The sequence below is a fragment of the Sciurus carolinensis genome, chromosome 3 (genome assembly GCF_902686445.1).
Source record: "Sciurus carolinensis chromosome 3, mSciCar1.2, whole genome shotgun sequence".
Taxonomy (NCBI): domain Eukaryota; kingdom Metazoa; phylum Chordata; class Mammalia; order Rodentia; family Sciuridae; genus Sciurus; species Sciurus carolinensis.
The window spans coordinates 13,293,148-13,309,305 of record NC_062215.1 but is presented as its reverse complement, the minus strand read 5'-3'; the positions used below and the strand labels follow the sequence as shown (position 1 = coordinate 13,309,305).

Sequence of the window (16,158 nt, the reverse complement as noted above, 5' to 3'; positions counted from 1 at the left end):
AAAATCATTTAAATTTAAAATGCCTCTAATTTTAATGCCAATAAAATTGATTGTAACCAAATTTTACATTAAAAATAATTTGCCCCACTCCTTGAAAATAAGAAGGGGTCTTAAAACTTTTCATGTTTGAAGTAAATTAACTTTTATATTTATTTATTTTATTAAAAAGAATAATATTTTAAGGGTTATTGGGGGATTGTACACATAGACCTGATTTGTAAGATTTAAAGAGATCTTTTAGTGTATCTTTTTAATGGAAACATGGAGAGTGTGTAATAGGAATAATTATTCCTGTTTTGTGTTTATGTATTTTTATATTAAATTTCTCACTTTACAAAAAAATGGTTTATTGTTAAAACCTCATTAGTAAGTAGCTTGTTGGAAAATCAGAAGGCCCTTTCCTGTGGAAATAGTATTATAGTGATTTTGTTCCAGCCCAATCTAAAAAGTTCAATTTGATTAACCACATATAAAGGACCGTGACATTATTATTTTAGATATACCCGATTGACATTTTTGACATTCTTTCTATAAGACATTCCAAATTTCATTTTAGGATACTGAGTTTCCTTCTTTTGATTCAGTTTAACATTTACTGAGCACCTGGGCTATTAAGGCTCTGGACAGCTGAATTGTGTGTGGAAAGCTGTCTAAAGGACCATTTGAAGATGTACACAGCCGAAGTGAACCCAGAGCAGCCCATGGTCATTCTAAGTGTGGTGATGGAAAAACAAGCAGGGAAAGGAGAGGTTAACACTGCAGAGCAGAGCATAGACACTGAATTTATAGGATGGGGACAGCTAAGTGAAGACCCAGAAGTGACTTGGTATAGGGTAATTGGCACTCAGTCAGTTGGTTCAGGGACAGAGGAGACAGGTGGTAGGACAGTGGACCGATACGAGAGATATTCTAGACCTGCTTGGGTAAGATTTGGAGAATACTCAGGATAGAAGAGGGAAGTGTTTAAGATGACTTTTAAAATTTCAGTCTGACTTTCTTTGGGAAGGAAGTCTCCATTAACTTGAGATAAAGAGCACTGGAGAAGTGGGGTTCAGGTTTGGGGTAAAGCTGATGAATTTTGCTTTGGGCATACTATGTTTGAAGCGCTGAGGTGATCATCTATCCATGCATCCACCCACCCGGCACTTATTGACCACTCATTATGTGCCAATACTCTGGAGGTATGGGAATGCAGAAAGGCAGTTGTGTACTATCAGCATCACATAAAAATAATAAATAAAATGAACAACTAAAAAAATATAAAAATGTGTTTGAAATCGAGGATGTAGCACTTTAGGGTAAAGTTAGAGCCCAAAGTTCTAATTGGGCATTTATCTACAGCAGTTAGAGTGAGTGGATCCCCAACTTTTGACTCCATTGTGGAAGAAGGGTTTATCCCAGATTGAGAGGGACTTGGTAGAAACTGCTCCCAGGCCCTGAGGTGGTAGCATGCCATTAGCTGCAGGAGAAAACATACCTCCCTCATGGGTCATTCTCTAGGTATTATAGGTATGATGACAGAGAAATGAACAAAGGGATGGGAGGTGCTACCCCCATCGGGTTCAGAACTTAGACTTTTTTCTTCTGCTACCACGTGTTTCATATAGGGAGTTCTCTATCAGTTTCCTGAAAGAGAGCCCGGCAAGTGCTTCTTTTCCATATTTAATTATAATTTAACAGAGAACAAAGAGCACAAAATATCCCTTGCAACATATTAGTGTTATTAAAAATTTTTAAGTATTCAAACTGCAGTTTTTTGTGTTAGAAATATCCAAACTTAATTCAGCATCTACTTGTTACTTCTTGTTTGTCTTACATGTCTTTCATTTGAAAAATTACAGACAGCAACTAGTAACGTCCTCTCTGGATATCATGTGGAAGACTTCGATGAAGGTAAATACCAAATTTTGTGTAACTTCTGATAGCTTTGAGTCTGGACTTTGCTTTTTTACTGCTTATTGGAAGGAGGTTTACTGAGTTATAGTACATGTAAGTGGAGATGTAGGAGAGGATATAAGAATTTAAGAAGTAGGTATGGGTGAAAGCCATTTTCTCTTGGCACCCTTTTATGGAATAATGGGGCAGTGGAGGTAGATAACTCTAGAGGCCATCTATCTAGTTCGTCCTCTAGCCTCCATGTAGGACTAAATTTAAAGCTCATCCTTATCTCTCTTCCTCCTCACCTCCTTCTTCTTCCCTTTCTCCCTCCCCGATTGGCTAGTATAATCATTACTTTTTTTTGGAAGTTCCGATCTGTAAGCTGAGTTCTTCCTGCCCTAATTAAAATGAATGATCTCCTTTCCTCTCCTTTTACCAGAGGAAAGGGAAGAGAGACCAACATTTATTGGTGTTTGCCACATACTGGCTTTCACAGAACATATGCTGATTTCTTAGGGTCCTTCTCCATCTTTTTGATAGGTTGATGAAGTGGACATTTGTTAAGGTTTAGTAGTTTCCCCAGAGTCACCCAGCTAGTAAGGGGTGAAGCACACCTTTAAACTCAACTTGGCTGAATTTTTAATCCCTGGTGGGGGCGGGGATGGGGGAGGCACAGTGACATGGGAGGAAGTAGAAAATGACTGCTCAGTCTTGAGAGCCCTCATCTTTTCCCTTTTAAGCTTTATTTTTATTGGCTTATTTGGAACCTCATCTACAATTGAAGTTCATTGTATTCAGAATTAAACAAATGCTGTTTTTTAGCTCTTATCTTAGAAATCAACTTTTAGAACTTTATTTCAGTTATAAAAGAGGTTTACAGCATATAGTGACATATGTCAGACAAATCCCAAGGAACATGGATGATGATGTGGAGCTTCTTATTCAGGGTGCAGTAGTGGAATTTGTTATGTAAGATTTCTTTCCAGGATAAAACCATTTTTTCCCTTCCTGAAGGAATTCCTGATAGATATCTCATGCTTAAGAAATGACAAGCATGCCAACCGCCTCCCCTTTCTTAGGGATAGATCATACTGATGCAGGTCCATCAGTTGATAGGACAGGGTCAGGACCACCAACTTGATTTAAGTTCTGGTTTAACTGCTTCTTCAGTGATTGTTGTTTTCACTCGTTGATTGAGTTAGCTCATTTGATTTGTAGGTAACATTTTGGTAGAACTCATGTCCTTTTTACATCATCTGGGATGATGTGTGTGGAGGGATTGTAGTGTTTCTTACACATTAAAATATCAGAATTACTAGGTAGCCTTAAATGATAAGACTATATCCTGATTACTCCCTAGGGTCTTGTAATGGTTGGCATTTCCGCCCACCACCTAGGGGAATCACAAGCAGCGAGGAATATACTTTGTGTAAAAGGTAATGTGAATTTTTTTTTTTTTTTAACAAATTACATGTCTTTGTTGAAAGGATAGATTATTTTCCTTCACTTTTTGAGAAGTAGAAATTCAGATTCAAAGAGGATAATATGTGAAGGAAGAAAAAGTATAATGATTGAGTAAAAGGGTTTATTTTCCATATGAAACAGTGCCATAAAGGTCATTGTCATTAAAGTCAAAACCATATCCATGAGCCTACTTTTAATTACAAACAACAATGATCTAAATGTAGGTTGTTAAGACTGTTCTAAAATCTTTTATGAGGCCAGTTGTATTATTATGGTTGAGCTTAATTGCTGGTCTCTTATTAATATGAAATTTACCTAGGTTTGGTGATTGAAATTCAAATTACTTTTCATAAACTGAAGTAGAGCATAAAATAGAGATATTAAATTATATTAAAACTTTCCTGAAAAATTTTAATTTTCATGTAATCCTTATATAGAATTTAAGAGTAATTTATATTTGAAGGGCTAGCCTTTTAAAATTTATTAGTTACATATTCATGTAGAAAGAATTATTAAAGTTACATTTAAAAAGGTGAACTTTTCAGTTCTTTTTATAAGAACGGGTTATTAGTGGAATTTTAGAAATTCTCACTCATCTTGATTGTTTTTGATAATAAGAAAACTTGATATGTGGTTTTAATGATTGACTAGTCAAGGTATCAGATTTAATTTTGCAGTAGAAATAAGGAAACTAAATAGTAAATATTGAAAATCCTAGTGGCGTTGTATTGTAGGACAGGTTGAACACAGTCCAATGGGGAGGAAAGATTTATAGTCGAGATGAGAATATAAAACCCTCTTTCTTTTAGGGAAAAGAATACTTTAAAGCAACCAGAAGAATGAGAAATTATAGATGATGTATCAAAGTGCATTGTACTGTCATGTATAACTAAAATAAATAAAAAAATTTTAAAAAGTACTTTAAAGCAAAGCATACAATGACAAAGATTTTTGGCTCATGAAGACATGTTATGCTTAAAAGATACATAAATATTTGATTTTAAATGTGTTTTCTGAAGCATAAGAATTTAATAAAGAGCATAATTTTATGTTAAAGTGCTTCGTTATATAGGAGAAGCTGTAGATACCCTCAGCTTTCTAGTGTGGTGAGCCACTGGATGACTTTTACCACGCTGTGGTTCATTTTGTATTTTTTTTTATTTTTTATTTTTAAATTGTCACTGGACCTTTTTTTATTTATTTATATGAGGTGCTGAGAATTGAACCCAGTGCCTCACACATGCTAGGCAAGTGCTCTACCACTGAGCCACAAACCCAGACCCCATTTTGTATTTCTTACCAGCTATATACTTTTTCTAGTTGAAAATTATTTATCTTTTTTGTTTCTATTTTGATATTTATAGATTTTCATTTTTTATTCAAAGATCTATCAATTTTTAAATGTTTTCATTGATTTACAAACTGTCTACCCATCATTTTATAGCATATTTGAAACTTCTTTTTAAAACATTAGTGGTCAAAGCCTTTTCTTTTTATGTTTTTGACCACAAAATTATCAGTTGATTTCTTTTAAAACAATTATCTTTGGTTGACACGCAATTGAAAATATTTTTGGGGTATAATATAATATTTTGATATTTGCATTCATTGTGTAGTGATCAAATCAGTGTAATTAGCATATCTATTACCTTAAACATTTATCTTTTCTTTGTGGTTTGAACACTCAATCCTCTATTCTAGCTTTATGGACTATATACTGCGTTATTGTTAACTGTAGTCACCCTAGTGTCCCAAGTCACAAACACTGAAAAATCATTAACTCTGTTATCTTTAAAGTTAACATTTATGTATTTACTCCTTGAAGAATTGAATATGACTACTGAATAAATTTGGGACTCTGTAATATAAAACTCTTGTCCTGAATTTACTTGAAACTTAAATTAATACCATCCAATATTTTCAGTGAAGCATAAGTAATAGTAGTGTATATTAAAAAAGAATAAAACCTTTATATTTGAAGGTGAAAAGCGGTAGCATTAAAATGATAATTTAATATAATATTAATTTTTTTCAGAATGCAATTCCTAGTATATGGAGCATTTTCTTCAGTTCATATAATTTCAGGAAGTAGAACTTTACCTGTGTGTAAGCAGCTAATCCACTTGATGTCAGTGTTGCTTTAAAAACAAACCCTAAGAGGAATTGTTTAATAGAGCACTTGTATCACAGAGGAAGTGACTTTTTGGTGTTATTTCTGGGGGGAAGGATCATGACTATATTGTGGTTTAGGATTCCTTATTCCAGAGAAAGAAGTCAGTGAATGTGGGGTTGGTGTTTTGATTGTTACAAGTATTCTATAGTTATTCAAACCTCTTCTCCCTCCTTTGTAGTGTGATAAGTATGGCCTTCCAGAAGATGTTTTGTTTTTGATCTTGAGGAGGCAGAGGGCAAATACTGGAACTTTATCTTGAAATGGTTAAACAAAGTGTATGATAAAACAGTCTTTCCTATTCCACTTAGATTTTTAGAGCAAGGAATCTGTAGGTATGGTGCCCAGTGTACTTCAGCACATTCCCAGGAAGAACTAGCAGAATGGCAGAAAAGATATGCTTCACGGTTGATAAAATTGAAACAGCAAAATGAGAATAAACAGCTCTCAGGCAGTTACATGGAAACCTTGATAGAAAAGTGGATGAATTCATTATCTCCTGAGAAAGTGGTGAGGAAAATAAATGACTTTTTTTGTCTTTCTTAAACAATGAACTTGTTTGAATCTTGACGTTTTTGTATACTGTTTTGTTTTATTTCCTTATCTAATACATGAATAACTTCTTGATAAAATGATGCTTTTAGTAGCAAAATTAGACTCATTTGTTAAAATAAAGGGCAACACTAAACTACTTGTTTAGAGATTTACAGGTGTTGTATTACCTTCTTTCAGGCTGTTTTGATTGCTTTTTTTGGTTAATTTTACTTTGAATTTTAGCTCTATTATATTTTGTTCTTATAAAAATAATTGGAAATGAATGTATAAAATACCTTGCTTGATAAACAATTCCATGAGTGTCTTTACTGTTGACATGTATTTATCATGCAAAAAGTTTATATTTGTGTTTTTAGTGATAAAAATCATATGATCAATTCGCTTTATTTTCAGCTTAGTGAATGTATAGAAGGAGTAAAGGTGGAACATAGTCCTGACCTGTCAGTTACTGTCAACACCAAAAAGTCTCACCAGACGTGGACCTTTGCTCTCACTTGTAAGGTATGAGTTTTGTGCTTATTTAAGAATTTAAGTTTTGTTCAGTTTCTCCAAGCTTTTTTGGACCTTTAAATCTCTAAGAGAGCACCAAAAATGTTATAATCTAAGTACATCTCATGTAGGTTCTATATTGTGCTCAAGTGGAGTTCTGTATTTCAGTCATTAAAAGTACAATTTATTTTGACTTTGAGATACAATCTTTATAGTTATTTAGGATTCTTTCTTATTTGTTTATTTGGTAAAGAAGTTTTTGACATATCTTAAAAAATTGAAATGTAGGATGGGGTTCATGGCTTACAATTAAGTATTTAAAAATTGAATTATTTAATCTGGCAGTTTTGAGATTTTTAAACAATTTGTTTTTATATTTGACTTGATGAGATTGCAAATTCTGTAATAAAATTTTTACTATGCGATATTTTCTGTAGTGTTTCTTATCTTAAACTGTAATAATCGAAGTTTAAGATTGAAGCAGAGTCAAAAATTTCTGTGACTATATTCAGTGGAAAAGTTTTGTGTTCATTTTGGTGGTGTTTCTTCCACTGGACCATCTGTATCTTGAGATGAAAAATCTAAGAATATTTAGCTTCAGCTCTGAACCCAATCCAGGACTTTCAGAGGTAACTGCCCTCTTATGAAGGCTTCCTATTTGAGGCTACATCAAACTTTTTTAGGCAAAGAGTATGGAAAGTTGGAGGTTGAGGGTGATAGAAGGTAATAGATTTTGCCACAGGGCAAGATGAACATATCACAGAAGAAGTAGGGAGGCTAGTGATGTAACATAAATATATCATTTTAACAACTGTTTTTTTTAACCATTCTGATTTTTTTCTTAAATCACTTATGAGCAATATGTATTTTGAGCATAGTATCTTAGAAGCATGGGAAAGTAACAGTCCCTTATGGAAATATTTTCATTGAAGAGCCCAATTACAATTGGATTTTTCACCCCCTTGTACTCAATGCATTATTTTAACTTCCTTGTAGCCTGCAAGAATGCTGTATCGTGTAGCATTGCTTTATGATGCTCATCGTCCTCATTTTAGTATCATTGCAATATCTGCCGGAGATAGTACTACCCAGGTATCACAAGAAGTCCCAGAAAACTGTCAAGAATGGATAGGAGGAAAGATGGCCCAAAATGGATTAGATCATTACGTGTATAAAGTCGGGATAGCATTTAACACAGAAATATTTGGAACTTTTCGCCAAACCATAGTTTTCGACTTTGGATTGGAACCAGTACTCATGCAAAGAGTAATGATTGATGCAGCTTCTACAGAAGGTAATATTTAGACTTTTTTCCCCTGATATGATGTATTAAAAGGCAAAAGTAAAAGATATGTTTTGGCCCCTAAATATTCCCTGGATAGGGAGGGAACAATAAGAAAAAAAGGTCCCAAGTGGATCTGCTCAATTTCTTGTGTAATGGTTCTTTAGAATGGTTCACACTGTTCCCTGCTCTTCATTCAGTCACCAGGCAACCATTGCTTTGAGCTTCCTTCAACTTGTCTGAATAGTTTATCAGGTCTGTTTTGGTGGTTTATAATTTAATTTTTAAGTAAGACAAATTTTAGCACAGTAAAATCTTTTAATATTAGTTTGGCCAGAATATCATTTTAATGGCAATCATGTACCCACCTGCAGTGTCCAGTTCTGTGTCATGCTGACTGTCCAGGGAGCTTTGCTGGTGTTAGTCCATTATCTCTCAATGAAAAGTCCTCCTGTATAAGTCTTCAGAAGTCACTTTTGCACATTCACTCGTGTTAGGAGACCAAAGTGCCTTCAGTAGGATGTGCTCTGTGTTTTGGGGGAGAGGCCCTTGATTTTTTACCATGTAAGCACCAGCAGAATATGGTGAATTACTTTGTATGTTGTTATGTTATTGCTGAGACCTAAATTTTATGCCTGGTTCTAATAGGACAGGGGAAGAACACATTAGCCCCGACTTCTGTGGCTTTTGGTTGGATTTAGAGGTGCTTTGTTTTATTTAACACTGAATATTTTTTTTAGTGGCTCTTTAAATAGCACAGCTGTATGAAACTTGCTATTGTGTTGAGTGTAACTAACCATACAGTGCCCCCTTCACGGGAACCTAGAGAGCAAATGCTAGGATTTTGTTTTGGACACAGTGAACAGGTAGAATTGATATGTCTCCTCTCCTTTTGCTTCTAGATGAGGTTAAAAAAACATTTATGCCTGAATTTTATAGTTAGGTGATTCCTTCTCACCTGCTTGCTAAGCTGACCGAGGCTTCATTTTACCTGCATTTCCCACTTACTTTGATTCCTTTTATCTGTTTTTGTTCTGGTTATCTGTATTTTTGTCATACTCTTAATACTCTTGGGAATCAGAATAAATTATATTATAGCAAAATAGATAATGGTAATTGATCAAATAAAAATAGAAGCATAGATTGGGCAAATTCCTTTTGCAAAGGACAAGATAATAAGTCGTTTAGGTGTTACAGGGCAGATGGTTTCTGTTGCAACTGCACTGCTCTGCGTTGTAGTGCAGAAGCACTCATACACCATACACGAACCTGTTCTGGTAAACTTATTCTTCAAAAGCAACAGTGGGCTAGATTTGGCTTGCATGTTGTAGTTTGCCTACCTCTCTACTAGGAAGTTGCTTTAGAGACCAGAAATTCAGGACTACTAAGAAGCATTCCTTTTAAATCCTAAGGAGACTTAAATCATAAAAAGAGACCAACATGTACCCCCTACTCTCATGTAACTATAAAGGAGTGTTTTTTTTTCTTCTTTTTAACATGTAGGTTGTATTTTAAAAGTTTGCTTTTATATTGGTGATTTGTAACTCATGACTTGTTTTCCCATAAGAATAGGTTTGTAATGGTTGTCAAGAATTCACACTAGTTAATAAAATCCTTTGTTATTAATAACAAATAAAATGTTAAATGTCTGCTGTGAAAAGTAAAAGATACTACTTAAACAAATGCCAGTAAGAACAATGGTGATAAGGAGGATTGCAGGGGACTTCACAGGCTTGCCTGTTTTGCCTCAGATAGGTGTTGCTTTTTCTCACTGGAAGAGCAGTGGACAAGATGTAGAGTGAAGGAACAGTGGGGTTTGAATGCTGATCTCTGCTCCTTACTTGAGTGACCCTTGGGGAGTACTCCACACCTCTGGGCTTTGTGCTGAAACCTAGGTAAAAGGGAGCCAGTGGTACTTGTCTCAGAGGATTGCGAGGGCTAGAAATCAGCCTGGCACAGTATCTGGCATTTAGTGAACAGTCCTTATTTTTACCATAAGCCGTGATTAGGATAATTTCTGGCTTACCCTCAGAATGAAGAAAGTAGAAAAAAGAGGGGAACTTTGTTTTTTAACTTGGGATTGGGTGTAGGGGGCTAGCAGAGTGACAGAAAAGCAGAGATAAAGACTGGGACTATTAAGGCTGTGGTACCTGCAGATCTCCTTGACTGGAGAGTGCGCTGTATTTTGAGTCAGGTAACTCTTAGAAACAGTTTTCTCTCCGATGGTTCAGATGCATCAGTTTGTAAATATAGTAAATTTTATATTTCATTAAGATATGGTAGAGGGAGTGAATACAAGGATACTCTCCCCCCTTTTTATAATATAGGCACTATATCTATTTGGTGACTGCTTTGTAGCATTCTGCTTTGTAGTTTGATATCTTATTTTCCTTTAAGACTATTTTCAAGTAGTTATGTTATGGGAAATAATTGAAAAAAATTTTTCAATTTTCTTGAACTTTGGAAACATTGAAGTAATTTCACATAGTGAAATTTGTTTTTCAAGGACCAAGGAAAAATGAGTATAACAAGATAATAATATAAAATGTACAAACATAGCTTTTGATATAAGATTTTGAACATTGTAAAAACAAAAATTTACATCAGATAGATGACAATTAGACTAACTTTCTTGGATCCTTACTCATATTAGCTGACCTGTTGTGCTGATTTTACTTCTGTCTTTGATAAAAGTCTCTAAAGTTGATGCTGTTGAATATGTTACCATTTTTTGTTAAGTTCCTAAACACTTTTATTGCATGACTACATTTGTTTCATTGTGATTGTGTATAGAGTTCTGACAATTCTGGAGAAGCTAAAGCAAGATATAAATAGTATAATATTTATTTCCTGTTTCTTTCTTAGTATAAATCAGTATTTTTGATTAGCAGAGTAGAGTTCTTGTCAGCAAAAAATTAGAGGGCAAATAATTTTTTATGTACATTTACAATTTTATAAACATTCTGAGACAATAAAATTATAAAGTGTCAGTGCCATATTTTGTATCATTTCCTGGAATACTGTGTGGACAACATTTATGGACATTGAGAGCAAGATGACTACTTTGTTAAGTTGGTGACAATATGACAGCCTATCTCGTTTGACCTCCAGTCTCATCCAAGGCATTCTTGGGTGTTTCTTGGTTTCCAGTTAGGAGAAAAATCTACTTCCAGAGTGTAGTTGGCCAAATACAGTTGGGAATTGAATTAGATCTGGACTTCATCGTGTTTCTATACAGTTTTTTTTTTTTTTTTTTTTGGGTGCTGGGGATTGAACCCAGGGCCTTGTGCTTACGAGGCAAGCACTCTACTGACTGAGCTATCTCCCCAGCCCTTCTATACAGTTTTGATTGTAAATTGTAATGAATTTGATTTCTGTATACAGAAAGAAATTTTGAGGGTGATGGTGTGAAACTGGAATTTGTATGGGAAATATCTTTTATCACTTTTTCACTTGTTCATTGTTTAAGCAATGCTGGAAACACACTTCTCTTCCATAAAATTATAAATTTGGGCCCTGCTGGGTCATCTGTTAGCTCAGTGTTTCCTAAATTATGTTCCATTGGAATGAATGGTAACACAGTGAAGAGTTCTGAGTATAAATAAGTGTGGACATGTTGCATGCCTCCTTTCCTCTTGGTCTCACAGTGTGCCTCAGTGATTAAAGGCTCTCAGTGTTGGCCAAAGTGATTTAGGTACATTAGTGTATTACTCATTGAAACTTGAAATCAAGTTATATAGCAGATTGAACTTCTCTAATTCATTTTTTAGTATTGAATTAAAAATCCTCCTTACTTTAGTTAATTCAAGTTTGAGCTGGGGGGAACCTGTAGTTTTTGTTTTTTATTTTTGTCTTGATACATATCTATCCCCCCCTTCCTTTCTCTTTCTCTCTCAATAGCTCTGGGGATTGAACCCTGGGCCTCATGCTTGCAAGGCAAGTACTCAGTCACTGAGCTATACCCCCAGTAGTGTTTTCATGATATCTAAACTGTGCAGACCTTTTCTGTTTGTAGGTTATAAATGGATTTTTTCCCCACTTTAGTCATCATATTGTAGACAAGAAATACATCTAACTTTAACCTTTTTTCCCCCCCAATTTTTTTCCTTGTTGGTGAGATTCAGGCTCATAAAAAAACCATTGTGTATTAAAAAAAAATTTTTTTGGACTAAAATTGAATATATACTTTTCAAAGATGTGCAGCAAAGACATCCACAAGGGAAAGAATTTAGTGAATTTTCCCCTTGCTTAGAAAGTAAAGTGCATTATACACTTCATACCACAGGTTTGATTAATGGAAAACTTGTACTTGGAAATACTGATTTGGAATTATATTTTGAATATCTGGAAGCAGCAAGTTGAAAGTAATACTTATTTTTAAATCTGAAAGCTTAGTAGTATACATTTTTCTACTTTGAGTTTAGCATGATATGTTAATATTAACATAAAATTTAGCATGACTGAAATATTATTTCCAATTGCCAAAGTTGTTGGTAAATTAAGAACATTTTCCTTTCTAACCTCTCTTCATCCTTCCCTCCCCGCCTCTCTTCCTCCCTTCCTCCCTTTTCAGGGCTGAGGATTGCTAAACCCCCAACCCCTGAGAACATATTTTTTTTACCTGTCTCTATATTATGTGATTAGAAAAACAGGAGAAAAATAAGTTATAAAAGATAGTTTGTCAATGAAAGATAAATGAGCCTGAGTAGAAGTGTGGTATTCCTGATGTCACTGCCGTTTTAACTTTTTATCAGCCTCGTTAAGAGAAAGAAAATAGGGCTGGGGATGTAGCTTAGTGGTAGAGCAGTTGCCTGCGTGTCTAAGGCCCTGGGTTTCATCCCAAACAAAGAGAGAAAGAATAGGGAGAGTCAGCATGGGTAAGCTAAGAGATACTCCTCTTGATTCTAGATTTCCTTTTGGGGAAAGGAAGGATATTGGAATGAATGGTAGAAGTGATAGTTGGGGCTTACTCTGGGATTTTATTTTATTGTGAATTTGTGCAGTCAGAGTTTGTCAGGTCACAGACCAAACTACTTTCTAAGCAAGAGTCTCATTTCTGAATTTGAAATTAGGAAGCATTTCATTTTATCTACAAGTCCTAGATAAATGTAGCTGTTTTTAATAAATTTCATATTTAAAACCCACTTATCACATGTCTCTGTGTGTCTGCCCTTATGCTGGCTACTTAGAACATGGGTTTCCCCCTGCCCCTTATTGTCTTCTTACCCACTCTCCAAGCCCTGTTAAAGATATTTTTTTTAAAGTTGGCTGCATTAGGTATTTCAAAACAAAGTAAACCTTTGGATGCTGTCTTAGAATAGCAACTTTGTGGCTGAAAGGAGCGCCAGCTGCTATTCTCAGTATCACAAGAGCTAGGGAAGTTGGGAAATATATCTCCCGCCAGACTAGATATTTCCAGACTTATATTCTGTTTTTGATGGTGGAAGCCCTTCCCTTAAGTTATCTTTGAAAGTTTAGGTATATTCTAATTATCTTTTTAAGTTTTTCTTATGGATTTCTCTTAAAATGTATTTATAGTTTCTGCTTACTTTATCTCAGTGGAAGAAATTCTATAGGTTTGTAATTTCTGTCAGGTTTGAGATTTATTGTGCTAGGTGTTGGTTAATGAGTTAGTGGTAAACTCTCCCTAAATGGTTTTATGAATTTGGATCCTAACTTGTTCACTTTTCATCTCTCCAGTCTGGTTTTCATTTCAGCCTAATGTAGGTTGAAGAAAAGTGCATACCCAGGAGGAACTGGCTCAGGAGGAGCTGGCTCAGGCTGCCCTGAGTGTGCTTAGGTCTGGTTTCTGTGTTCGCAGGTGCACATGTGCTGCAGGGGGGATGATAGTGAGTCAAGTAGAGGCTATGTCCCATGCCCATGGTCTTGCCTCCCTCTCTTTCCTTTACAGAGGCACTCTCGGCACCTACTGACCATTAAGCACTATTAAGTTAGGTCATTAAATGGGTGAAAACCCACACATTCTTTTATGACGACAGTGAGCATCTGACATTTAGTGATGGTCTCATCTGTTTTAGGATTGTTCACAAAAAGATAATTTAAGTTCTTTTTGCAGTTATGTTGTAATGAGTGTTCAATTTTAGTGTGATTTAGGAAGAAGACATAGTTAATTTTAGGAAACTTCTGCTTGTGAGGCTACTACAAAAACAGACCATCCATCCAGAGTACTTTTAAAATTAATGAGCAGACAATCTTTACATCTTGACAATGATTGTTATGTTTATGTTGATATTTAAGAAGTTATAAAGCTGTCATGTAAAAATGCCTTTTAAGGGAACAAAGATTAGAAATCAGGGCCTTCATAGTTATTACAATTGGCTATTTGTAACTATTTGGAAATTTCTCTCGGTAAAGGACTATACTTATACATTTATAATGTATATGTAATACTTAAAATTCGCACACCTGCTCACCGAGCAAGACATTGCCAGTTGCACCTATGTTCTCATTTAATAGAGCTTTAGGATAGTTTCTCTTTGTGCTTTGGAGACTCACTGATCTTTTGTCAGAACTTTTTATTTCTTACTCAAATTTTAACTTGAACTGTGAAACCCTATTTCCCATTTTATTTTACTAAAACTGGATCTTGGCCTAGTTAGTCAAATTGTTTTTTTTTTTTTTTTCCTTTTGGTTAAGTTTCATTTTCATAGCTATACATACATTTCTCCCAGTAACAGAAATCTGTGTGCACTGCAGATTGAGCATGTGGTCCGTGTACTCAGCAGAAATCTGTGTGCACTGCAGATTGAGCATGTGGTCCATGTACTCTGAGTTTATTGTGATGTGCTGGTTGTAGGCCACATTTCTTTGAGAGATGTCAGAACTTGAACCTTTTTTCATTTTGATATTGTGCTCTACTTACTTAAATTACTTATAATTTAACTGAGGCTAAACTGGACTGTTCACAAATGGCATTTGAATGGCATTGTGGCCCATTGTAATGAAGAATCAATAGTATTATACATGTGTCTTTTCTAAAAGATTTTTGTTTGTAGTAAGTTGACTTTCAGATAGTTTCACTGCCTTGTCACATAAGTAAAATTTTAACCTTTCAGCTTTTTCATTTTTTCTTTCTATAATGGGGCACGTATTGGTAGGAGGAGGAAAGTGATTATACCTTATAAAATTATCTTATGAGGAATTTATCGTTTTTCCTGCAGATCAGATTTCTCTTGACTGAAAAGTTCTAAGTGTTAATCTGCATTTTAAAAATGTTAACAACTATTTGTGGTATGTCCTAATCTTTGTTAAAAAAAGATGTTATTTTCATAGATTCTTTATTAATGTTATTTTGTTAAAATAGACAAAAGAAATTTCTGAAATGGGGAAAGTACTTTCTCAAAGGGTTTTGCATTGTTTTATTTTTCAGAATTTTAGCTCTAGCCTGTTACATTCTCTTATCAAAATGTGTATTATTTGTGAATTTTAATGTTGTGTTCCTTTATAAATGTGTTTTTTGTTTCCATTTAGATCTTGAATATCTGATGCATGCAAAACAACAGCTAGTAACCACAGCTAAGCGTTGGGATTCTTCTTCTAAGACTATTATAGATTTTGAACCTAATGAAACTACTGATTTGGAGAAGAGCCTTCTTATCAGATACCAAATTCCTCTGTCTGCTGACCAGCTATTTACCCAGTCGGTTTTAGACAAATCATTGACCAAGACCAACTATCAGTCCCGTTTGCATGATCTTCTTTATATTGAGGAGATAGCCCAGTATAAAGAAGTCAGCAAGTAAGTTACTTTTGAAGTATGTTCTTTCTTTTTTTCTTTTAATCTCACCTTGGGTGGTATTTTAATTTTTAAAATGGAGGTATGCCTAAGTGAAGACAGGAAGTAAGGTGACTGTTCTTCAATAGCTGTGTCTATCTAGATAGAATAACTGCATCTATCTTTAGTAGCTTTTATGTGTGTGTGTTAGGGCAGGAACTGTGTTGAGGACGTTGTCCATCTCCACAAGACCTTACTGAGCCTCCATCTACGAGGGCACCAGCTCTTTCCCACATGCTGGGTGTAAATCTGTAGTCCCTGTTCTTAGGAGCTTTCAGAGAATTGTAGTCATAGTGAGCACACTCAATGAGTAAATGTGCAAAAACGGAAGGAAACCACATATTTTTAAAGTTTTTAAGTATGAAATGATTTAGATCTTCAGAACAATGGATAATAAAATAGCTTTATCTCAATTTATGAACACTTTAACATGTTTGATTTTCGATCCATGTGCCACAGGATAAGACCAAATGCTTAAATCAAAAACTTTTTTGGTTATTTTAGGAAAAATAATCTTTTATAAAT

At 34.7% G+C, this 16,158-nt stretch overlaps 1 protein-coding gene across 6 annotated transcripts in view; it reads left to right on the top strand.

The window, feature by feature from the left end:
• The window catches only part of Helz (helicase with zinc finger), a 151,555-nt gene that overhangs the window by 40,207 nt on the left and 95,190 nt on the right, over window positions 1–16,158 (top strand). For all 6 annotated transcript variants that reach the window (XM_047544352.1, XM_047544357.1, XM_047544356.1 and 3 more), the window contains 6 exons: window positions 1,842–1,893; window positions 3,239–3,314; window positions 5,824–6,022; window positions 6,461–6,568; window positions 7,553–7,850; window positions 15,330–15,597. In XM_047544352.1, the coding sequence (XP_047400308.1) occupies window positions 1,842–1,893; window positions 3,239–3,314; window positions 5,824–6,022; window positions 6,461–6,568; window positions 7,553–7,850; window positions 15,330–15,597 (1,001 nt within the window). The remainder of the gene's footprint in view (window positions 1–1,841; window positions 1,894–3,238; window positions 3,315–5,823; window positions 6,023–6,460; window positions 6,569–7,552; window positions 7,851–15,329; window positions 15,598–16,158) is intronic.